This window comes from Micromys minutus, assembly GCF_963924665.1.
Source record: "Micromys minutus genome assembly, chromosome: 14".
Classification (NCBI taxonomy): Eukaryota; Metazoa; Chordata; class Mammalia; order Rodentia; family Muridae; genus Micromys; species Micromys minutus.
This window is the reverse complement of record NC_137983.1, coordinates 24,244,295-24,268,789: the sequence shown is the minus strand read 5'-3', so window position 1 is coordinate 24,268,789 and position 24,495 is coordinate 24,244,295. Positions and strand designations below refer to the sequence as shown.

General features: G+C 45.8%; 1 protein-coding gene across 3 annotated transcripts in view; it reads left to right on the top strand.

Annotated features, from left to right (window-relative positions):
• ACSL1 (acyl-CoA synthetase long chain family member 1) overlaps nucleotides 1–24,495 on the top strand; it is a 64,827-nt gene that overhangs the window by 10,893 nt on the left and 29,439 nt on the right. The window contains exons 1-3 of one of the 3 annotated variants that reach the window (XM_080928736.1): nucleotides 5,369–5,502; nucleotides 9,979–10,205; nucleotides 21,448–21,565. In XM_080928736.1, the coding sequence (XP_080784862.1) occupies nucleotides 10,011–10,205; nucleotides 21,448–21,565 (313 nt within the window). In that variant the 5' untranslated portion in view covers nucleotides 5,369–5,502; nucleotides 9,979–10,010. Of the gene's footprint in view, nucleotides 1–5,368; nucleotides 5,503–8,200; nucleotides 8,333–9,978; nucleotides 10,206–21,447; nucleotides 21,566–24,495 lie in introns of those variants that run through there. The other 2 variants (XM_080928735.1, XM_080928734.1) reach the window with 2 other exon arrangements.

Sequence of the window (24,495 nt, the reverse complement as noted above, 5' to 3'; positions counted from 1 at the left end):
TAAATCAACTAATAGTTTAATGTCTTATTAGACTGTGTTAATTATATATGAGGGTTTCATTCGAAATGGAATGTCAGTTCAGTATTTTAATATGTTGCTAGCCTGTGTATATAATTATGTGTAATGGGTTTCATTATAATATTCTCATACATGTATATATGTTGCAGTCATAGTCACCCCTCTTACCCTCTTTCATCTCCTCATCACTCCGCTAATCCCCTTCCTCTTCCCACCTAACCCCTCCTCTACTTGTCTGCCTTTTCCTGCCTCAGTGAATTCCATTAGTATCATTTGCATGAGTGTGTGTGTGTGTGTGTGTGTGTGTGTGTGTTCACAGGAGCATGAACACCTTATCAATAGTCACACCACTGACAAATGTTTCTCCCCACCATGTCAGGTGTTATTCATCTACACAGTAAATAAATATTTGAGGACACATGGAGTAATCTTGCTTCCCTCGGTGCTGTTCTTTGGATAGGAAGTTTCTTAAATACATCTGACTCAAGTTTAACCTTGGTGTCCTACATAAAGGCCTTCACGTGACCTTAGGAATCTCCAGACACACAGATCCTCTTTGTGACTGTGTGGAAAGGGAGAGGGTAGAGAGCTTTATGCTGCGTTGACTTTGTGCCTATCATGTGTTCTGGGGAATGTTGATCAGGTCCTATAGGCAGCTTCCTTTACATCTCAGAGGGCAACCCACCCAGCTCTCCGAGTCTGGGGAATGCTGTCCTCACCAGAGTCCTCCGCGGCTCCAGCTCCAGGCCCAGGAGCCTGACATATCTCTCCAGTTTGCAGGACTTCATTTTGAAATAGAAAACTCATCTAGAGTGTCACAGTGGGACCCTCCCTCCTGTCATTTGCTCATGGAAGCTGGTCTCCTGTACGCAGCCTCAAACTGATGGGGTGTGGTCACCTTCCTCAATACCCAAAGACTGTGTTCTTCAGAGTTGACAAACTTCTCAGGAAGTGAAATCCTTGAAGAAACATAAGGCCATGGGGACTGGGCAGGAGGATACCTTTCTATACAGACTGTCATAGTCCTCTAGACTCTCCATCCGGTCCACATCACTGACCGTGGAGCTCACCTCTTCCCCCGGATGTGAGACTGCAGGTGGGGGTGCTGAGTACTGAGAACACCTTGGCCATCACTGTCTTCTTTGGAGTCACCCTTGTGTAAATGTCCCTTCCAGTGGATGGCAGTAAACCAACAGTGTGAGTCTCCGAGAGCCCCTCTCTCCTTAGTAAACACTGAGTACCTGTTTCAGTCTGGGCACTATATTAAGCACCAAAGTAGGAGAGTCAGAAGGAGCTACATAGATACTGTACTTCCAGAGTGCCACAGACCTCATTCTAGTAAGACCACCAAATCAGTATCCTTGGAGTCAGCTGGAGAATGAGCTTGTCAGTGAGGAGGTCCTGTAAGAATTTGTTAGAGAGTGGCCTCTGGCCTGTTTGGTGGGATTTGCACATCATAAAGTAGGTCTCAGGAGATCCAGTGAGAGAGGGAGATGCAGAACTGCAGACTAGAGGGAAGGTTTTTTTGAGGAAAGGCTGGGAGGGAGGGAATGGGGGAAAGGACTGGTGCACATGATTAGGTGGGGGAAGCGAGGCAGCATTATACTGTGAAACCTGTTCCTGTGGCTGTTCTGGGTCAGAGACGAAACAGGGGACCCTCTCCAGGGAAGTGTGGCTAGCTCAAAAATCTTAATCTTGCCCATTGGAGGAAGGCTTTAGGGACCTGGAGCGGTAGCTAGATCACAGATTACCTGTTCAAACCCCACATTTATTATCACCGCTCTTGACATTCATTTTCCCAGGCCCCAGAACTCAGCTCTCCATTGCCTTGTCTGTTATGGCCAGGTATTTACCAAGCCTCTGCCTTTGGTAGATTGTTTGGCATTTTCTTTCTGTGGTAAAGCTCATCTAAATGTGAAAGTCACCATTTGAACTGTTTTGAAGCATCCAGTTGCCCAATGGCACTGAGTTGTGTAAGCATCACCACTGTCCAGCCCCACAGTTTTCATCACCCCAAACAAAACCTTTGCAGCTGTTGGGCAATGTCTCCCATGTCTCCCTCCCCTGCCCCCAGCCCCTAGTAACCTCTGCTCTACTTTTTCTCCATGAATTTGCTGATTCCACAAACCTCATGCAGTAGATAGGATCATATTTGTCCTTCCCTTTGGCTTATTTCACTTAGCTTGGTGTGTTCTGTGTTTATTCATCTTACCTACATTGTGGTATTTTCCTGATTTCCCTTGAAAGGTTGAATATTGATCTGGTGTGGGTGATTTTGTGTATGAGGTGGTTATTATTGCCATCAATCCAAATATATTCTGTTCCGGTTTCATTCAAGAAAGATTATACATATATATCCTGTTCTTTGGATTAATGGCGGTAGCCACCTCATGCAGTAAAGGAAGGCTATGATGATGACACACTTAGGCACGTGTAACTCTATAGTATAGGGCCTGATGTGCTGTAAGTACTCACCTGACACCCACTCTTAAGAACACTTGGAACTGAGGCATGGAGAGATGGTTCAGTGCTGAAGAACACTGGCTGCTCTTCCAGAGGACCCAGGTTTGGTTGCCAGCACCCACATGATGGCTCGAAACTGTTATTATAGCTCTAGGGGATCTAATACCCTCTTATGGCCTCCAGTTCCAGGACATCCAAGCTATATAGAGAAATCCTATCTTGATAAACAAAAACAGGGCTAGAGAGATGGATCAGAGGTTAAGAGCACTGACTACACTTACAGAGGTCCTGAGTTTAATTCCCAGCAACCATCTGTAAGGGGATTCACTGCCCTTTTCTGGTGTGTCTGAAGACAGCTACAGTGTACAAATATAAATAAAATAAATCTTAAAAAAATAAAAACAAAAACAAACAAAAATTCATGACTTGGGGCAGGGGAGATGGCTCAGTGGTTAAGAGCACTGATTGGTCTGCCAGAGGTCCTGAGTTCAATTCCCAGTGACCACATGGTGGCTCACAACCATCTGTAATGGGATCTGATGCCCTCTTCTGGTGTGTCTGAAGATAGCAACAGTGTACTCACATACATAAAAATAAATAAGTAAATCTTAAAGAAAAAAAAAACCCATAACTCAACTGATTTCCCTGAATATCATCCTTTTTTCTTCTCTTCTCTTTAACTTTGTTAGTTCGTTCCCTGTTTATTTATTGATAATGTTAGACTTAAGTGGGGAGTTGCTTCTTCTTATCTTGTCTCTGTTCCCACCTTTTGACGGCCAGCTTAGACTTTTACCATGCAGTTCCCCTTAAGGTCCTTGTCACTGTCCCTGGTACCACTCCCTTGCTATGCCTTCTTTCTTGTGTTTGTGTTTCAAGACTCAAGACCAGCTGTAAGTTTTTCTTAGTTTGTCCTTCCTCTAGGCAGGAAATAATTCTTGTGCTTCACTATAAGGACAGGGCTTTCTCCAGTCCCTTACCCAGTCTTCATATTACAAGTCTCAGCAGTGTTCTGCTGTGTCCTGTCAGCCACTTTGAGCATCATCAGGTAGAGCAAGCACCTGATCCTGGAGCATCAATCTCAGGTCCCAGATGGACATTTTATAATGCAAAGAGAAATAGGTCATTACTTCTTGGTGTTGGACCTTCCAAAGGCAAATGTTGAATATTGTCCTAAGAAAATCGCTTTAAGAAGCAATCAAGGATAGAAATATATATATTCATAATTAAATGTGTTCCTGCAATGGAGGGGATGTTGCTTTTAGTGATAGATGTATATTTTTTTTTTAAAAAAATTATCCAACTTAAATAAGTTAAATGAAAGAGAAAAATGTCGAGATACTTCACAGAAAACTGTAGAACCTGAAAATGTGGTCTAGAAGATACCCCAGAGCCATGCATGATGCCTCAGAACTCTTCTAGGGGGACAAGGCAGGAGGATTGAGGCCAGCCTGGGCTATGTAGCAAGATCCTCTTTAATAGATCAGCAGGTAGGTGTGTAGATAGATAGGCAAGCCTAAGCAATATCTCTTAAGTAATTTGGTTTGTCATTTGACTTATCTATATATGAATTTAATGAATATGGAGATTATCATGAACAGATATTTGAACCAATCCCACGTGTGTGTCTAAAAATTCATCTTTTCAAGTTGATGTACTAAGTTTGGGATATTCTTTTGGGGTGTGATATATGATGGGTATGATCTATAACCACTGTATGGCCTTACTCTTACTGGGAAAGAGTAGCGCATTATATTTGATTTTAAGTGTGTTGTGTTTAGTTCTTCCCCTGAGACTTGTAGGAGGGATCAGCAAAAAGCCTGAGTACAAGAGTACTCAACTTGACTCCAGTATTTCACAAAATAAGTCATGGTTTTAAAAAGATATCTCTCCCTCGCATTCTATGGGTTAGAACACCCTGGTTCTTTCTCCCAGACCCATGTTCCCAGAAATAAGTCTCAGACTCAAAATATATTGACAAATGCCTTAGCCATATAGCTAGGCTTTACCCTAGCCAGATCATAACTAAAATAACCAAATTATTTTAACCTACATTTTGCCCTGTGGCTGGCTGGTGGGTTACCTGTTCTCAGGTACCATGCAGCCAGCTCCTCACATCTTTCCGGGAGGCACTCCCATCTCTGGCTCTTCCCAAATTTTTTCTCCTCCCAGAAGTCTCATCTCTATGTCTTGCCTAAGCCATAGGCCATAGGCTTTTTAATTGACAGGTGATGCATCCGTACAATACACAAGATACATTAACTTGGTAATCCACAGGCTCATTCACTTTAATAAGAAATGAAAACCCCATTGGTCTAAGGTATTTTTGTAGTTGGCTGGCCAGAAAAGCCCTAAAGTGGTGGGTGATGGTAATGAATTCTCTGTGGAGACGATTTGTCTTTGTGCAGAGGATCCCAGAATCACCTAAGTAGTCCCCTGGGTTAATAAGATGGGCCACAGGTATGGGAGAGTCCCATGTCATGGAGTTTGGTCAGCAGCCCCTGCCTCCCTTCAACCTAGCAAGTCCCATCTGCATGATAGTCAGTACTTCTTTCTAGAGGATAGCCCCCGTGTTCTTTGATTCCTAGGCTATGGCTTAAACAAATCTAGCTTTAGGTGGCTTGCCAGCCCGGGTTAAGGAGCACGGCTCCAATGACTCTGGAGTGGCAAACTGAAAGAGCAGCAAATGGCCTAGCTGCCCCTCTCTTGTTCCTCCTGGGGCCTGAGCTCTGCCCAGCTAGTACAGGACAAAAGGGGCACTTTCAGCCTTGTAAATAGCTTCTTGTGTCAGGGAAGGAGGTGGGGCGGGGAATGGCAGCACCGCGCCAGCTTGGCTTGCTGCATTAAGGACTTCTCAATTTGCTGCTGTCGGGCAGGCAAGCGTGCAATTTGTGTGGGTTTGTTTGAGGTCTGCATTCCTAGTGGGACATTCCATCAAACGGCTGTTACTCGGCTTAATGGAAGCTCGAGGAACATCAGAAAGAGAAAAACATCTAGATCACAAAGAAAGAATAAAATGCTACTGTAAGTAAAAGAACAGTAAGTAAGTCCTGCTCTGCAGGACTAGAGGAGTCACATGGGCGTGTGAGCGTGCGTGCGTGCGTGTGTCCATCTTCCTGTGTCCTTAGGGAGAGCAGTGTCCTTTTGGATCACCTCTGGCTCTAAGCTACTTTTTTGTTCTGTAATGCAAACATAGTGGTAAGAGGTGAACCTTTGTGTACAGTAGGCACTGAATCCATATGTGCAGAGGCCTGGGAAATGGGGATCCGTGGTAGCATGTATGTAAGCCATTGAGAGTTCAAATGGTTTCAGATTTGGGTCTCCTGACACCTAGCAGTATTTCTGGTGGAAGGAAGGGGATTTGGGGTTCTCGTATGGGTATCCATGTATATGTTCTCAGTGAGCAGGTCAGGCGATAGCCAAGAGGAGGAGCGTTCCATGTAAGTTGGGTTTAGGGTCAGGTTAGTTAGTGTCTTGCTCTGATTTGTTTCTGGCTCTAGTTTGTCTCGTGGTCATTTCCTCTGGTGATGCTCCAGGGAGATGCAGGATGTGAAAACTCCCTGGAGCATGAAGTCAATCTAGTTAGATGGTGATTCCGTTCTAGCTTGCAGAGGGTCCCAGCATTCCTGGGTTCTGACAGTCGTTGTCTCTTGTTCGGATTCTGCGCATGCGTACCCAGAGGCGCCCTCTCTCTGTGTTTGTTCGTTGCTGAGCTTGGGGCACTCTCCTTCACTGTTGTTACTTTCCATTATCCTGTGGTTTCTGACGCTAGCGTTAGAGGATTTTCAGACCGGCCAGCTGAGAAACACTTTTTAAAAACGTCCGGGTTTGTCCGCATTGCATGCTGCATGGATGTGGGTGCCCACAGGCCAGAGGAAGGTGAGATCCTCTGGAGCTGGAGATACAGGTCCTGAGCCGCCCGGTGTGGGTGCTGGGAACTGAACTTCAGTCCTCTAGAAGAGCAGCAAGTGCTGAGCCATCTCTCCAGCCCCCTAGGCACATTCTGTTAGCAGGGAGGAAGGGTGCCCCGGCTGCCAGCAAGGCTGTGTGCTCCACACTGACTGACACGGCTTCCTAAGACTTTAAGCCAACTGAATCGTGCTATTAGCTGATAACAGCGTGCTCTATGTGCCTGAGCTACAAGCTCTGCTGGATATACATATGGAAGTTTGCTTTTGAAAAAAAAAAAAATCCCAGAAAATTCCCAGCAGAACACCATTGACTAAAGACCACACATGTCTCTTCGTTTTAGCAATTTATTAGCTCAAAGACCTTTCAGGACGGAGTCTTAAGGATGGTGTCTTTCTTCACACAGAGCACAAAATGGCTGTTTACAGGGTCTCATTTTGATTGACTGTAAGCCCACCTCTATGTTTGGATATCTGAATAGCTTTTCCTTAACAGCATTCAAGTAGAAGAGGAAAAGGGTTACAATGTGATCACCGCTAATGTTCTAGACATGACTAAATGATGAGTTCTCTTCTTGTTCTCATGCTTTCGTTCCAGTGTAGGCCTCACCAATTCACACAGTAGAGTTGTTCTGCAGATTGGTACCTGGCTCTAGCATGGATTAAATGGCTATGGATTAAATGTCCTTATCACCCACCAACTGTAAGGATTTCGCTGGATTTAAATGCTTAGCATTACAGATTAGCATCTAATAACACGTTTTTTTTGTATGCATGCTATAAATGATTCTTAAATGATTTTTAAAACATTTTTCTTCCTAGCCTTTATTAAATGTTCTTTGCATAATACACTCTGTATCTTAGCTGCCACTGCGTAAAATAGATAAATTAATCCCTGTGTGTGACCGTTTGTCTAGGTGGTTTGATAGTCTTACCCAAGGATGTAATTCTGCTGTGGTCAGTTCCTATAAATCCACACAGTCTATCTGGACACAGAGAAAAGACAGGGCCATAGTGTGTGTGCAAAGGTGGGTAAAGCCTCTCCATCGGATGATGGACAGCGAAGACAAGTGGAACAGAATGATTGGAGGCCGAGGCAAATTTTCATGTTGCATCTTGAAACTGGTGCACATGCCAAGTTGTAATACTATTTGCAAAGTCTCAGTGGCTGGTGCCAATGGGACCTGAGCCTGATTTTATTTGCTTATCCTTGAAGTCTTAGTGTAGGCTTCTGTTTCTCAGAAGTGCCTTCCTGATGCTTAGTGGGCTAGTTTCATCTTATTCCTCATTAGGTGGTTAACCCATTGAGAAGATGGCCTGATCGTTAGTACAGGGCTTGGTACACCCTAGGCACTCAGATATGCAGACTGATAGGAAGAGCTCAGTGCCTATGACTACACCTAGAACAAATATGCTCTCAGTGTATTTTGGTATCTTTCTCTCTAAGTTGTCTCATGGCGGTTAGATATCCCACCTGATAATATCCTATCCTTCATTTCAATGGTTGAAAGAAACAAAACACACACACACACACACACACACACACACACACACACACACACCCTACCCATTGTTTCTTCTTATTGGGAAGCTGAGCAAGATGAAAACAGTGTCTGTTTGAAGAACTGCCTTGGCAGCAACACTCACTGATGCTGCTCCCTGCCCATGGGTGGAGCGGTGGGGTGACTTCTCTCAGCTGCTCATTGGCCCATCCTCCACCCTCTGTTCCCCTAAGAAGTCAAGTATGGATTTTGTCTGCTAGTTACCTTTAGCCCAGTGGGCAGCAGTGTAGGACTCTGCATGTGACTAATGCCCTGAAAGACCTTGGCAGGCCTGGTAAGCACCGGCTGCGCTGCCCTGTCCCCCACCCCACCCCCATCTTCGCTGCACTTTTCCGATTCTGCTGTGGTGTGTCACCTAGCAGTCAGCTGTCGGTGGCACAGATGGTGAGTGCTTTTGTAGGCACTTTCTTTCTAGAATTAAAATCTGGAGTGACTTGTTTATCTGTTCTTTATCTGTTAGCATTGTTAAGTTTGTGGTTCTCTGTGTGTGTGCACACACCTACATACACTCGTGTGTGTGTGTGTGTGTGTGTGTGTGTGTGTGCGCGAGTGGTCGAGTTTACTCTTAATTTGAGCCATAGCACAAGCTTGAACAAGTTGAGTAAATCTGTCATTATGCTGGGTCCTGTCATATTGTTGATTAGGAAAAGCTTGCTTGCTATTCTGATACTCTGTGGGGGAAAATTGTATAATAGTATAAATTTGATATAAATATGGTTTCTATATTTTAAAGAAATACTTTCAGTCTTGTGACCTAGCATCCAAAGGAATGTGTGCTGAGCTTAGAGTAGCCGAGTGAGCGTTCATTGCATTGCTGTGGAGTTCAGCGCAGCCTCTGGACTCTCTCCTGTTTCTTTCTTTGCTGTGAGCCTGCCTTGCGGGCAATTATTCATCAATAAGCTGGTAAATTAGAGCTGATCTTACTCTCTAGTGCATGCTTAATTATTTTAGACTAGTCTCTATATAAATTGCTTATAAGGTGCAATTAGGGCTTTGATATATATTAATGTTTACCTAATTTTCTTCTGTGTATCTTGTTTTCTCATTTTGGATCTGTAAACTATAGACAGGCATTTTTATTATCATGGTAACCCAGTGTTCTGAGCTCTAAGACTAATCAGAGAGCTGTGGTAGGGGATATGATCACAATGTGTCACATTTATTGAACAATTGTGTGTGTGCGGCACCATCCTCAGCAGTTCTGAGAGCTCACTGGAATGGGTGCTGTCTCCATTTCCATGTTCAGAGACACAGACTAGTGTTCAGCAAGGCAAAGTAAGCTGTTCCCACTGCCAGTAGGGAACAAAGCAGACCCTTGTTCCCGAGTGCAGTCTTCAGTACTGTCTTCTCACAAATGCAATCCCATAACCCTCTCTACACTTCTGCCGTTTGTTTTAAATTCTCACTGAATGCACACCAATTTATTCTTTTCATTTTAGTTATAATATCTTGGGGAAATATAAAAGAAAGTAATCTAATTAGAACAGCCAAACGTGGCATCTCCTGACATAAAGCCACTCCTGTTGGGAAGCCGAGAGGCATGTTGAAATTTAGGCTGGTCTCTTTTACCACTTGGGAAACTTGTTCTGGAGCCTTGGCAGACGCGGCGCCCAATGGCCCTTAGGTGGTTTGGGCTTGTTCATCTGCGCTCTTGTTATCCCTGTCCACCGTGATGAGGATGGAGTGTGTTTGACTAGGCGGGAGAGGACAAAGGCACAATTTCTTTTTCTGAACATAGTATCTTATGGCTAGAGTTTTTTTGAGTAAAGTCTTCTTAATGTAATTAATAAAAACTTTTTACACAATAAAATAGAGAAATGGAACAAAACTAAACGATTAAAATGTTACCAGAAAAGTGAAAGTTTTCTGTGGAGGAAAAACCTGGACCATATGATGGTCGGGGTGTGTGTGTGTGTGTGTGTGTGAATGTCATGATTGGTTAGTGAGCCATAGTAGCAGTGAGTGACCTGGGAGAATTCTAGAGAAGTGTCCTACCCCTGAATGAACATGGTACCTTTCTCTTCTAACAGAATTCTGCCTAGAGAACCGCCAACGCAGAACCATGGAAGTCCACGAATTGTTCCGGTATTTTCGAATGCCAGAGCTGATTGACATTCGGCAGTATGTGCGTACCCTTCCAACCAACACCCTCATGGGGTTCGGGGCATTTGCTGCGCTCACCACCTTCTGGTATGCCACCAGGCCTAAGGCCCTGAAGCCACCGTGTGACCTCTCCATGCAGTCTGTGGAAATATCAGTGAGTCTCCCCACCCCATTCTCTCCCCCACCCTGTCCCCTCCCCCACACCTGCCTGGTGGGCTTTCTCTTCATGTTCCCCGATTAGTTTAACTTCATTGATTGGTTTGGGAGGACAGTTTAGAAAGAGGAGTTGGTGGTGGTGGGCAGTAAACACACATAGAAGCCAAATTACAGGGGACAAGGACAGATAAGGCGTCTCTCCACAGTTACACTGAGGATAGCTCCTGAAATCACACTGAGCTTCCCCTGTGCCAGGCTTCCTGTGGGAATAAAAGATTCCACCAGGAGAGAGAGAGCCTAGTCCAGCAGGGAAGAGTCACCAGATGTTGTAGGGAATAATTTTTGTGGCACATGTAGAACTCTTTCATACGCTGTTAAAGGGACTCTGGTTTCACCCAGGCTAAGGCTATAGCTGGCATTTAACAGATCCTCATGGCCACAGCGTCTTGGATAGGGCACAAGGAAACAGCAGTTAAGGTATCTGTGATTGGTCGTGAGTGGCCTGGACCAACTGAAGGCCACCGTATGTGATTAGGGATAGTGGGTGGGATGGCAAGAGAAGCCTCTAGAACCTTCCATGCTTATTCTTCCTCAGCACTCCTGTCTCCTCTTCCTTTCCTTCCTGGTCTCTTTACAAAGTTCACAAGCAAGCAAACAGTGGGCTGGAGAGATGGCTCAGCGGTTAAGAGGACTGGTTGCTCTTCCTGAGGTCCCTGAGTTCAGTTCCCAGCAACTACAGTGTAGCTTACAAATGTCTATAATGGGATCTACTTCCCTCTTAGACTCATATACACTAAATAAATGAATCTTTAAAAAACAAAACAAAACCCTTCACCTGCCCCTGCTTCTTGGCTGCTCTTCTTGGCTCTGGTCAGAATTAGCCTTCAGTATTTATTACTTTCCACCCAGAAGAAGGTTGTGAAACACAGACCTGTTTTATTTGCTACAGGTCTCCCAGCTTTTCCCCAGATGGGCTGCTAAGCAGGCGCGTGTAGGCATCCACAGAAAGCCCTAGCTAGAGTAATAGCTTTGGGCTGCTACTGGGGATTTAGTTCTTAAACAAGTTCTTGGATTTGCTAATATAAAATTCTTAAAATATACCAAATGTGTGAGTAATCTGTGGCAGATTTAGGCAGGGACTGTCTGCTGAGAAAGCTGGGCACTCAGCTTCATTCCCACTGGGAATGTGGTGGCCTTCTGCCTAGCTTACCACACCCCACCGAGAAGGTTTTCAGTTTTTCTTGAGTTGGCATGACTTTGTGGAATTCCCTTTCTTCTGCATAGCACCTGGTGCTCCAAGTAGCATCGTTGTCACTATTAAAGGGCAGGTGAGAAGCACAGAGTTTAGACACTATTAATTCAGTAGCAGCTGTTGGAAATGCCCAGTTTCTCTCATTAGATGAGATGTTGTGGGGACATGTGCCAATGTGGGGACATTTATTTATGCTTCTGTTTGGGTATGAGTGTCTGTATGTGTATATGTATGTGTACAGTGTTGCATGCAGATGTTCTCAAAGGACAAAAGGTGATGTCATCCTATCTGGGACTGGAGTTACAGATGGTTGTGAGGTGCCATGTGGGTGTGGGAACTGAATGTGAGTCCTGTAAAAGAACAGGAAATGTTCTGAAACACTGATCTGCCTCAGTCCAGTGTGTGTGTTTCTTAAATTCCATCTTAGCATGGAGAGATTGCTTCTTAGTAACGTAATTATGTAAGTTGCCTGAAGAACAGTTTAAAATTACAGATTAAACAGAACACTGAAATAATTTTACTGTTCAGTGTATACTGATTTTTCTCTTTGTTTATAATAGATTCACAGCTGAGTTTCAGAACTCAGAGATCTTATGAATAGATCTATGAAAGAATTTGCTTTGCTTTTTAAATACTGAAATGGGAAATTTAAAGTTTAAACATACTCGGAGTCTGGGAACCCAGGAGTTATAGGCACAATGTTACACTGAGCATTGTTCTGCGGGCCTCTGTTGGGGAGAAAGTTGTCAGCAACTTCCTAAGGTTGCTGACACCTGGCAACAGCCTGGGGCGGACCGTTCTGCTGTTCCTGTTTAGAAAGGAAGTGGGTACCACTTGCTGGTGACCTGCCATTCGGTCCTGCTCCTCCCCACTCTGCAGCTTTCTTCACTTCCTCCATCCATTCCATCAGCTCTATGCAGACGCTAAGATGGAGAAGTCTACACTCTGGTTCAGGTGCTGCTCAATCCCGTCCACTCTGTCTCCAAGCTCTGGTTTGTACAGCAAGCAGGGCTTAAGTTACATCTTAAAGTTTTCTGTGACCACGCAGGGTGGTAGAGAGGATGTGCGTGTACCTACTGTGTATGGACCAGTCAGGAAAGGAGTGCAGCTCCTGCAAGTGGCTGTACTGAGGATGGCTTAAACAGGCTCTATTTCTAGAGCCCTGTCCCTGAATGTGTGGTTGCAGCTCACCTGTGAGCCTTAATGACCTAAAGGCCAACCTCTCCCTTGGGGCCAGAGGAGCACCCACCTGTTGCAGATTGCTGCTTCTGCAGCTCAGTTGCTGTGAACAGACATTTTAAAGAGGGGGGGTGTGAGGGTGAGTTGCTCTAAACTACTCTTATACTTGATATTCAAAGTCTCTCCTTTTCTTCACCTGTCCTTGCTAAATTTGAGTTCCCATCTATCAGTGATGCAGGAAATGGCTTTAGAGAGAACCAGCTTCCATAAGTTCCTGAGGAATGCTGGCTTTTGTCTGACCATCAGTTTGACAAAATGGAGTTTCCTCTGGACTAGACAAGAAGGACCTGGAAGATAGACACGTGACAGGCCTATATCTCTCCTAACCTCCACCGAAAAACATAAATAACATTCCCATCTATCTGCCTAGCCTGTGATGTGTTCTGTGTTAGTTGGTTGTATTAAAACAAGGGTTCTGGGGAGGAGAGTGGATCGCTATATGAAGGAAGATTAAGTGGCTCCAGGTAAATCTGAAGGACCAGGGCCTGAAGCCTTGGGACTCGGGTGGAGGCTCTTGTGAAAATGAATATGTTAGGCCTGTTTAGCACACAAGAGGCCAAGATATTGAGAATCACAAGCCTGAGGGCAGCCTGGGCTACAAAGCGAGATCCTGTCAAAACAGAAGAAGCAAAGAATCAGTGGTGGCTGGGTTCTGAGGATGCAGACGGAAGAACCTAAGGATCTGATGGTGGCTGGGTGTGGAGGAGAAGGGAGCAAGGCACAGAGAGAGCTGTGAGACACCACTGCTTCTGTCTGTCTGTCCTGAATCGACCCTTGACCCCGATTGACACAGATATGATGCAGGGAAAGTTGACCCACCTGTGAGGTTCAAAGGCTCCGGGACGTAGCCCGCTGCAGAGTGCAGGTGAGATCGGAGGGAATCACTGGATTACTGCAGTAGGCCGAGAGGTTAGAGAGGCATGAAGCTCCTCAGTGGAAACTCAGCTTTCTTTTCTCTCCAGCTATTGAAATGAATAAATTGGAACAAATAAATATTTATGCTTATAGGTCTGTAGCCTTTCTAAAACGGTTTTTAGGCTATCAGAACTTACAGTGGAATTTGCATCTGGTGAGTGAACCACAGACAATAGCAGATTCAGTATCTAAGCCTGTTACTAGATGTGGGTTCAAGTTTAGACTCAAAACTGCTATGACTTAGCTCTATAGCAAATGAAACCATATTTGGGATGCATGCTATCCAGTCACCTTCGTACATGAGGAGTCAAATGTATACATTCATATGTCGGGCTGTGTGTGGCTAATGACTCTACTTAGCATGTTAATTATATGTTCCAGAAAATCTAATGCAGAGGGTGTCGCTTTTCCTGCAGTCCTCCGCCACCCACTGAATCCAGTTGTCATTCAGCGTGTACTTAATTAAGCTTCTACCACATGATGTCCATAATATGAGGGCAGGGCAGGTTTCTATCCATGTGAAGCCTCTCCAGTGAGAGGAAATGCTCAGGGTCCTTCTGTCTGTGGCAGAGGTCAAGAACCATTATTAAAGTAAGAGCTCCTGTACACACTGCAACAAGGAACAGCCGACCTGGCCCACATTTAGACATATCTATGGAACATGTTACACAGTGAGATTTTTCCATGGGGTTGGGGGGAAGTTCTTCCACATACTCAGTCTTTACCCATGTTTATGTGTAAAGGCCCACTTACAAACTGGCATGAGCAATTCCTTCAGCACATGGACTTATACATTTCTATGAAAGCATGCTTGCACTGTACTTGTGGCAATAAAACAAGTCCAGAACTGTGAAGGCAATGATGGCAAAATTCCAAAGACTGGCCATGCCCTTTCGAACTGGTAAGCCTGTGACAAGCCAGAGCTACGGAGCTCTGGTTGTGGCGAACAGCATCAAATACTGCCGGGGAGCAGACAGCAGGTCCAAACTTGAGTGGAAGATGATATGGAATGAGATGGGGGTTGGATTGTGGTATCTCTGGCCATCTCTAACACAAGCCTGAAGGTCTGCAGAAATGTCAAAGCCACTTAGTTGTAAGATGAGGACAAGTGATTTTTAACTGAAGGGGAAGTAACAGTTTTGTGCTGAGCGAAATGGAGCGATATTGGGAACCGTGGTAGCATGTGGTTATTTCTGCAGCTATTTATAAATATGACATAGTAAATGCTGCTGTGCAGTCATTTGTAGATGCAAACTAATTCTCACCCCTGTGGAGTGTTGGGACAGAGAGCAGTTAGTGGACATGTGCAGGACTGGAGGCTTCAGAAGAACCCCTCGGTATGATGAAACTCTGGCTTTCTGTCTCTCGTTGTCTGTGAGCCCTGCTCTCAGGCAGCCACTTCGATTGACTTACCATTTGTTGCTGTTCTGTGCTTCCTGACAAAAATTCCTAGCGTACACCAACATTCGAGTAGTGGAGTCACATGGGTAGGACTTGGAGCTGTGGCCCTGTTTGGCCAGGCAGAGGTGAAACCGAGTGCCTTATGTGCTCTGTATGGCTAGACCGAGTTCTTCTTTTGCCAGAGCAATGTGTGCTGAGTTTTCTTCTGGTGATACTTGTTCATGTGCTGTCTCCACCCCAATTTCTCCTAAACTGATCCTCTGCCTGGGATAGTGGGCCACACAGGAAATTAGCAAGTAGAGAATTAACTAGGTTTGAAAAGCACCTAGGGCTTTGAGGATTAGGGGTGGTGTTTGTCTGGACCCTGTCTGCTCAAGCATAAAAGGAATGGTATGGCCAAGTCTGGAGCCTGCTTGCAGAGCCTACACCAAGCTAGCCGGGTCTGATGCTCTGCCTCACTACCTTGGAAGACACCAGCAAGCCTGTCTTTACTGAGAAGTGGCAGAATGTGAGAGGCTCCATAAGTACTCCCTCAGTTAGTGGAAACCCAGCACTGACTGTGGGGTGACACTTCTGACCCATATTTGCCTCTAGGAGTAAAGATCAAGGGCTGTCTTCTAGTTAATTAGTAAGCATGACCGTGGCCCTGCAGCCTCTGTCCTAAACCTGGTGAGATGTTGTTTAGATACTTTGTGGACACCATTATCGGTCAGAGGTCACTGGAGTGTGGGGTTCCTCCCACAGGCCAGCCTTTAAGAGACTTCACAAATGTCAAGAGCTAGTGTTGCTGAAAAGCAGTTTGAATCCTGAAAAGAAATACGTGTTGGTGGGCTGGGCAGGGAAGCCACATGTCAAGTGGCAAATATCAGGTGTAATGCTGGGCAGAGAGGACCCTGGGGGGGGCAGTAGGGGTGCAGCCCTAGGGGAGGGAGCAGGGGGCCAGCCCTACACCGGCAGGACTGCGCTTCCATTCAGTGCCATTCTCATGGGATGGACTGAGCATTAAAATCCAAGCCTTTGGTTGTCTTCTGAGAAGTTACTTGGCTCCCCCATCCTTCTTCTTTTCTCTCTTCCCTCTGGTTTCCTTCTCTCCCTAGGTTGCTCTTTATTTATGGTCCTGTAGATACATACCCATTTTATAGATTGAGATGAGTGAGGCCACAATGCAAAGCTGGGGCATTTCCACAGTAAGAAATCCTCAGGGACATAACTAGCTATACATTACATATCAGGGTAGGTTAAAATAACTACCTTGGGGTGAGTTTGTCAACTTTGTCAAGCACTGGCAAGAGCTCTAGTCTCCAGAACCCCCTGAGACATAGATGTTCCCTGATTTCTTGACCCTGCCTTCCCTCATTCCTGCCCTCAGGGGGCATTTGAGCTTTTACTTTCTGATTTAGCCTGATTCAACCACAACTGCATTTACTAATTCAGTGTGTGGGAAGAATGATCTCAAAGGGACCTTATCTCTGTATAGCTGCTGGAGAATTTCCTCGTAACAAAGGCCTTGGCTGTTCTGCTTTAGATTTACCGTCTTGTTTTTCAACTTGGAAAGCCCTATCCACGTAGAAGCAGACCCATAATTCCCCTGCTTTCCGGTCTTGATTGATTAGGCTCTGCACAATGACCCCGTTCTTGAGCATAGCCCGGTTTCTACCTTCGTTCTGCAGGTTCTGTTAGAAGGGCCACACTTAAGAGACATTTTCTATTTTAGTAGCAGCTCTTCCTAGAAATATTCTAGAAATAAGAACTTGGATGATCCTGTAACCAAAGGCTCTGTGTTCTAACACACGTGGGCTCCGGCTGTTAGCCTCAGCAGGGTGCCATCCTTGCTGTGGGTTTGTATAACTGAGGTGCCACAGGTCAAGTGCTTACGTGTAGCATTCTTTATTCAGTAAGAAAGGGAACACTTCTGCCTGTCAAAGATGATGATCTCTTTAGAGGGGTCTGTGATCATCCATAGAATGAATTTTGAATCTCAGTGCTTCTTGTTTGTCCCCCCCAGCCCCAGTTCGCCGTCTTCAGGGTGGTGGGGCCTTCTGCACAGTCTCGTGGGCATTATTATACTCTTCTTGGGCATATCCTTACTGCTTCATTAATAAGCCTTTGCTAATTAGTTTAATTGCTAATAATTAGAATAATGTACCACCTTATCCTTGGGTTATGTTGTCAAGATAATGGCTTTTACTGGGAGCACAACCAACCTCTTCTGCTTTGATGCTTTTACCTCCACCTTTCCTCAAGTCCTGAAATTAAGTTTAGTGTTATTTAGCTAAAGGTTTGCTATTTGGTGACCCTCTAAAACAATGGCTTTCAACCTTCCAAATGCTGCAACCCTCTAAGGCAGTTCCTTATGTGGTGGTGATCCCCAAACGTAAAATTATTTCATTGCTACTTTATAACTGTCATTCTGAATTGTATGTAAATATCTGACATGCCACCCCTGTTAAAAGGTTGTTTTACCACCAAAGGCATCAAACCTGCAGGTTGGGAGCCACTACTCCCAGTTTTGGAGATTTGGGAAGTGTAGACAGTGTTCTCCTGACCAGATGGGCATGCTGGTCACTAGCTAACTAAATGCCCTGTTTCTCAGACTTCCCCTGGACTCGGATCTAAGATTCATGATGTTCAAGGCTCTTGTCTCCTCCTCACATAAATCCTTCTCATCTCTCTCTCTCTCTCTCTCTCTCTCTCTCTCTCTCTCTCTCTCTCTCTCTCTCTCTCTCTTTCTCTCTCTCTCTCTCTCTTTCCCTCCCTCCCTCCCTCCCCTTCCCACAGTTTTCTAACTGTTTATACTTGTGGTGGTTTGCTCTCTGTAGTGCTAGCCTGGCCTTCACCAATCCTCTGCTGAGGACTTCTCTCTAGGATCCTGCGGTCCCCTGCCAGCCTGCTTGATGCCCAATCACACCCACAAGTTTCGGGTTCAGCCTTCATTATCTCTTTCCCAGCAAATGTCAGTTGCTCCCCAAGTCTACATTTTGTAGACTTAGGCTCTAAGATGTAAGAAATATTAAATATGAGTCTTTTTATTAAATACTATAATTTATTTGTCTTCTCCATCTTTTAAGATTCTTATGCAGATCTCTTAATCACCTCCCTAACTTGATAAAAACCTTTGTTTACACAAAGGCCTCTTGCAACATTCCAGGAATTTTATGACCATAATACAGACTAGCTAATCAAATAAGGCTATGAGGTTGTTTCACAGCAATAGGGTAAGGATAGGTCACCACTACCAAGTGCATGTCCTATCTCTGTGTTCCCCCTTAGGAGTATGACCACTTGACTAAGAGTGTATTTGCCTGTCTAGGTACTTCACTTAGAATGGCAGTTTCTTTCTTTGACATCCAGAACATATTTCTAACAAAGACAAACCTGTTAAACCCGCCTCAGGTGTAACCTATTCTAAGTGTCCTTCTTGTCTTTCCTTGTGTTGTTTTGATTTGATAGTATTCCTTGGAGGCTCGCTGGTCACTCAGGAACAAGATATATTATTTATTTCAGCACTGTAGTGGCTGTAACATCTGACAAAATAAAAATGGCTTCAGTCTCAAAAACTGTCCTTTGCCACAGCAGGGAAGGCAGTGGAGTGCATTCAACTCACTGTGGCTGCAGAAGCTGTTCATGTTCCTACGGACAGGAAACAGAGCCAGCCAGAAACCGGGAACCAGAAAGACCTTAAAACACATCTGGTCATCCACATCTGTCTACTAGGCCCCACCTTTCAAAGGTTGGACAGCCTCTCTTAGAGGGACTATCTAGAGAACCCATCGATAAAGCATGAGTCTGTGGGCTAACAGTTCAGATTCAAAACATTGCGTTCTACCCCTGGGCCTCTGAGGACTAATGCCCATCTCACAACAGAGTGTACATTTAGTCCAACTTAGAGTCCCATGGCCCACAGTTTGGTCACTTTTGTCCAAAAGTCCACATTCAGAGTCTTCACTGAGATCCAAAGCAGTCTTTTAGCTATGAGCTCCTAGAAAATACAGAAACAGTAAAATTCCGGTGTACATGACACAGAGTCAACACCCCAACTCTGAAAGAGAGGAATGGTGATATACTAGGGGTGGGGGAAGGGCAGGCCCAAAGCCAGCAGGGCAGACTCCAAGTCCCGTAGCTCCATGTCCAGCAGGAGAGGCACATGGTGCTGTGATGTGTACTGCAGTGGGCTTGGGAAGCCCTTCTCTTCCACATGTGGCTTACACAGCCTCCATCCTGGGATGGCTCTATTCTGTGCTTCAAGAACAGCCTACATTTTTATCTCCAACATCCTGGAACTCTGTTGGAACTTAATCTTTACCTTCATAGCTTCATCTACAAACCTTAGGGGCTCCTGGCAGCAGTTCTGACCCTTGTGAACCTTGTAAGCCTTGTGAATCTTGTGAACCTTGCCTGGTTCACAAAAGCTACAACAATTCTTCCATTGTGCATGTTCACACTAGTACCACGTGAACACCACCACGTGTCTGCTGTCAACTCGAGCAGCCGCTGTGCCCCCTGGCACCATGGCTGCTGTGGCCTCTTGGTTCCAAGGTGGGAGAACCTGGGAAAACGCTTTCGTTTGGAGCTCTGTGCAGGCAAAGCACCCGAGGAAAACTCTCTTTCATTGTTCTCCACAGCAGTCCAAAATGGCAGCACCAGCTAGGGAACAGGCATTGAAAACACGAGGCTTCGGGAACATTTCCAACTCAAACCACGGCATGAGTCTCGGGCTCCCGTGCCTTACTTTGGTCCTCCCAGGTGCTCCGTGGAATTCAGATCTCATCGCTGCCTTTAAAGAGAGGATGTTGTGTTGAGAGATGCTATGAATGGTTCCATGTCACCATGATACACTTGAACAGAGTGACACAAGGGCCCCCTGTGGGCAGCATGGACAGCCAGACTGCTTGTTCTTCACTTGTGGAGAAAGTGGGTTGGCCCAGGGCCAAGAGGTTGTACTTTCTGGCAACTTGGCCCTTTCTGCTTCCCTGTCCTCTAAAGCCTCGCCTCTTCTTCTCTCCTTCCTGTTTCCCTATTTCTCTGACACTCTGTCTTCCCTTCCTCTGCCTTACGTAGACTTCCCACTAGAACGCCTCAGTGCTGTCTTCCCTGAACCCTGACCCTGTCAACTCTGACTGCTCTTTGGCCCCGCTTGCTAGGGGCAGTTTCCTGGTTTTTTTATTTTCTTTCATCAAACCTCAAGCCAGACTGATTGCTTCCACTTTTTGGACCATCCTTTCTAGTGGTTCTGGAAGTTCTCATCTCATGGTCTAATTTCCCTCAAGGGTTTCCCTGGTGCAGTAATGTGAAGGGCTCTCTTTGAAACTTGAAATAAGAAGTAGGCTCTTACTAGCAGCTGAGCCCTTTACCTACCAGTGTAGAAAGAATGTTTGAGGGGGTCCTGTGGCTGTCTGCACCTCCGTATATCTGTGTGGTCTTAGAGAGCTCACCTCCTGCTGCAGCAGGAGACCAAGAATGACTTCTGCCCATGCTCAGAACTCCCTGTACAACGGAGGCAGTTGTGCTTAGGCTCCAGCAGGTGGAGACAACTTATCGGAAGGTGCTCAGCAGCAGATCCATACACCGGTCCAAGCTGCACACAAGCACCTGGAAGGACCTGCATCTGCTCACACTTACATTCGGCAGTTGATGACTTTTCACCCTGAGATGCCACTTAAGGAACCGAAGGTCCTGATGGATTGCATTGCAGTTGGTAATGAGAGAACTGTAGCAGGGACCTCGAGTGCAGGCCATGGAAGTAAAATTGAGCGCTCTCTTGTTTCCTCCCAAGCTGAGTAGCATCGGCTTATGTTCTTTTGGTTGATGCGGTTTGAGGACTATAAAGTGTGTGTGGTGGGGGCATTTTCTGTTGTCCTCACTCTCTCTTTGGCTTCGTCTGGCAAGACAGGTACTTAGAAATTTGTGGGCAGCAGCAACAGGCTCCCCTCCCCCTTCCTCTTCCTCCCTCTTCTCCTCTCTCCTCCTCTCTCCTCCCCTTCTTTTCTTTCCTGTTTTCTTTCCCTAAGAGTCCGTTCTTAGCCTCACTTCTCCAGAGTCGCCGAGGTTCTTCAGGGCAAGGCTGACTTCCATCCTTAGCACACCAGCGCTCCCTCTTTCAGCTCCCAGTCACTACCCAGCAGTCTGTATTTATTGTACGTCTGACTGACAAATAGAGATGGCATGCATTGACGGTGTCACCGTAAGCGAAATGGACACACACAGGGGGGATCAGTTTGACAGCATCACGACCCTCGTTCATTACCGCGTATTTATTATCTACCTGAAAATTGCTAGGATGGAAAATTCTCGGTGTTTGTATGACAAATAAGTGACAAGCCTCAGGAAATACTGACATGTTGATTGCATCATTTGGCCACAACATGCACCTCTCTAACGGCATCACACTGGGGCTTCTTGTTAATATCCTGCCCACCCTTGTCCTTCCCAACAGGGTACTACAGATGGTGTTCGGAGGTCAGCAATCCTTGAAGATGACAAGCTCTTGGTGTACTACTACGATGATGTCAGGACGATGTACGATGGCTTCCAGAGGGGCATTCAGGTGTCAAGTAAGCGCCTAGCTGCATCCCGAGACTGACGTGGTGCTGTTGCTTCTCATGATGACTGAGCAGCCTTCCTTTCAGCAGGGCACGTCTGCCAGCGTTCCACACACCCAGTACTGTTTGTGTTCTGTCTCCTGTAACGTGTCCAGAAGCAACCTCAGAGTTTATAGGACTCTAAAGATGTTCTGTCACCAAAAGTGACATGGGGCAATGCATCCTATATTTAGTGGAGAGCCAGGCGTGCCGGGCTACAGTGTTTCCTGTAGTTGAAAGCAAAATGTTTCATTGGCCCTGACCCATCATTTCCTTTCTGGGCCATTAACATCGTTACCGTCCATGTTGTGAGAGAGACGCTGACCTCCAGGGAAGCTATGCCTACCAGAGACTCCCTAGAGAGCCCTCCTGTCGTCCATCACCTGCCTCCTTTCTAGCCTCTCTCTAGCCCCCACCTCGAATCATCCCTCAAGCGACTACATTGCTGGTTCCCCTTCACATCTTTATACAACCCTCACCCCTGCCCTGGCCACCCTCACTCAGTGGTCTTTGAACTCTGTTGGTTTCATGTCTTTATAAGCAAATGTCACCCTAGTCTGTCATTTCACTCCTGGCTCCAGTGGGGTACCATCTCCCTTTTCCTCTCAGCATCAAACCTCTGCCACTGCAGTAACCTCTTCACATCCAGAGGTGTTGGCCTAGCATGGCCTGCTTTTGCCCTCGAGCCTGCACTCCTTGAGAACATGGCCTGCCCCCTCGCCCTCCTTGCAGCACTGACACAGGACCTGGCCACACTGGGTGCTCAATATATTGTCCATGAAGGACACACATTCTTTTTAAGGATCATTTTTGCTTTTTCTACGATCATCTATAGAAATAGATCTTTTGCCGGGGGTTGGGGGGGAGGATTAGCCCTGGCTGTCCTGGAACTCATTCATAGTAGACCAGGCTGAACTCAAGAGATCCACCTGCCTCTGTCCCCCAACTGCTGGGATTAAAGGTGTTCACCACCACTGCCTAGCGTAGAAATAGATCTTGAGATTTGTACTTTAGCTTCTCCTTTTGCCACTGGTAGTGCGATTGTGATTTTACAGTTAAGAACCAGGGAGATTGTTTTCTCTCTGCCCCACAATGCACTGCAAGCAGTATGTGTGCGCTGGAAGTACCTGCTTGCTTGACAGCGGGATAGTCCAATTACTCAGCCCATTGTGTTCAGACAAATATTCCCATAAAAGGCTCATTAGCCCACTGTAAAGACAAGACTTCCCTGTCTATCAGTTTATACATGAGCTTTTTAAGTTAGTATCAAAGTCTGAGTTGATGTATGACAGTAAGTCACCCTGAGGAAGGCAAGTCAGCCAGCATTAAGCTACGTGAAAGTATGTGTGGTAAATTACACACAGCCTTCCCTCTGGAAGCAGAGAATGGGCTTATTTAGGAGTTTGTGGCTTACGCTGTACTTGTGACAGTTAGACAACTTCCTGTTCTGTTGTCACTTGCCCAATTGGAAACTGAGTGACCCTCAATAAATCACAGAAGGAAGCCGAAACTTTCTTAACACACGGTGACTAAAGGCAGCTGCTTTTAAGTGTTTCCTTTTTTTTCTTTTTTTCTTCATGAAGCATTTAATCCTAGACTTTATTGTTCATAGGATATCTCAGGATTAGGCTGTTATAGGAGAGCAAAGCCCAACATATTGAGTGGATGGTCAGAAGTTTGTTCAGTATCAGGAAAAGCTCGCCAAGAGCTTTTTAGATCTAACTTAAATTTTTTAAAATTAATTTTATGAGCCTGTTTTGCCTGTGTTCTGTTTACATGGGGTACCCACAGAAGCCAGAAGAGGGAGGGTGTCAGAGCCACTTGAACTGGAGATACATGGGAGTCACCATGTGGTTGCTGGGAATTAAACCCAGGTCCTCTGGAAGAGCAGCCAGTGCTTTTAACCACTGAGCCACCTCTCCGGTCTCCTTAAACCTACTATTTCTAAGATGCTCCTAGCTGTACATCAGTGCCACCTGGAAGTACTTTTTAAAGCATACTGAAACTCTCGCTCACATTCATCTGGTTATAGCAAAAGATTTTAGCAGAGGGGCCTGGGAATGGATGCTTTTCAAGTTCTCAGGTGAGCTGGTGCTGAAGGATGATCATAGTGGAGCTGGGCCCAGTGTGCGGGGCCTGTAACGAGCCAGCAGTAAATCCATTAGGTTCAGACCTTCTGGGCCACAGTCTGCCTCTGCACACATAGGCAGGTGAGTTAGTAAGGCTGTGTTCTACTAACCCTACGTGCAACAACAGCTATTGGCTCGTGGCCTTGGGTTACAGTTTGCTGTTCCTAGATCATAAGGAATAAAATGGCATTGGTTCCTAAGGCTGAGGGGTCTCCCATCTGAGGAACAGTGCTGATGTCCCTGTGTATACTCCTGGCTTTGGTTATGGTACTTTAAGCTGGAGCAGGTCTTGGAAGAAAGACCTGTTTTTGTCAGGTCTGTTTATTAGGGTTAACAGAGAAGTCAGTGAGCCCAGCTTGTATCCCATCTTCCCGGCTGCTGACTGACACTTGAATCCACTTGTGTGCCAAGTGGATTTCTCTAAGCATAAATCTAGGTAATATGACCAGGCTTGCCTAGGCCCTGGTGAAGCCACTCTCTTATCCTCCTTGCCAGTTCTCCCATGTCCCCATCTCAAATCAGAACTAGACTGGTGAACCTAGACGCTGTGACCTCCTCATGTTCCTTCCCTTCCTCCCTCTGGGGGATAGAGGATAGGAAGTCATCGGGGATGGGGTGGGATGCGGGAAGTAGCCAGGGCAAGGTATTCTCAAGGATAGTTCCCAATGCTGCCATCACATCATAAGCACATCAAGGGATTAACCCGGTGATGGGCTCACAGTCCTCAGGACCGGACTTCATTACTTCTCAAAAGTCCATCTGCTGGCACCTACC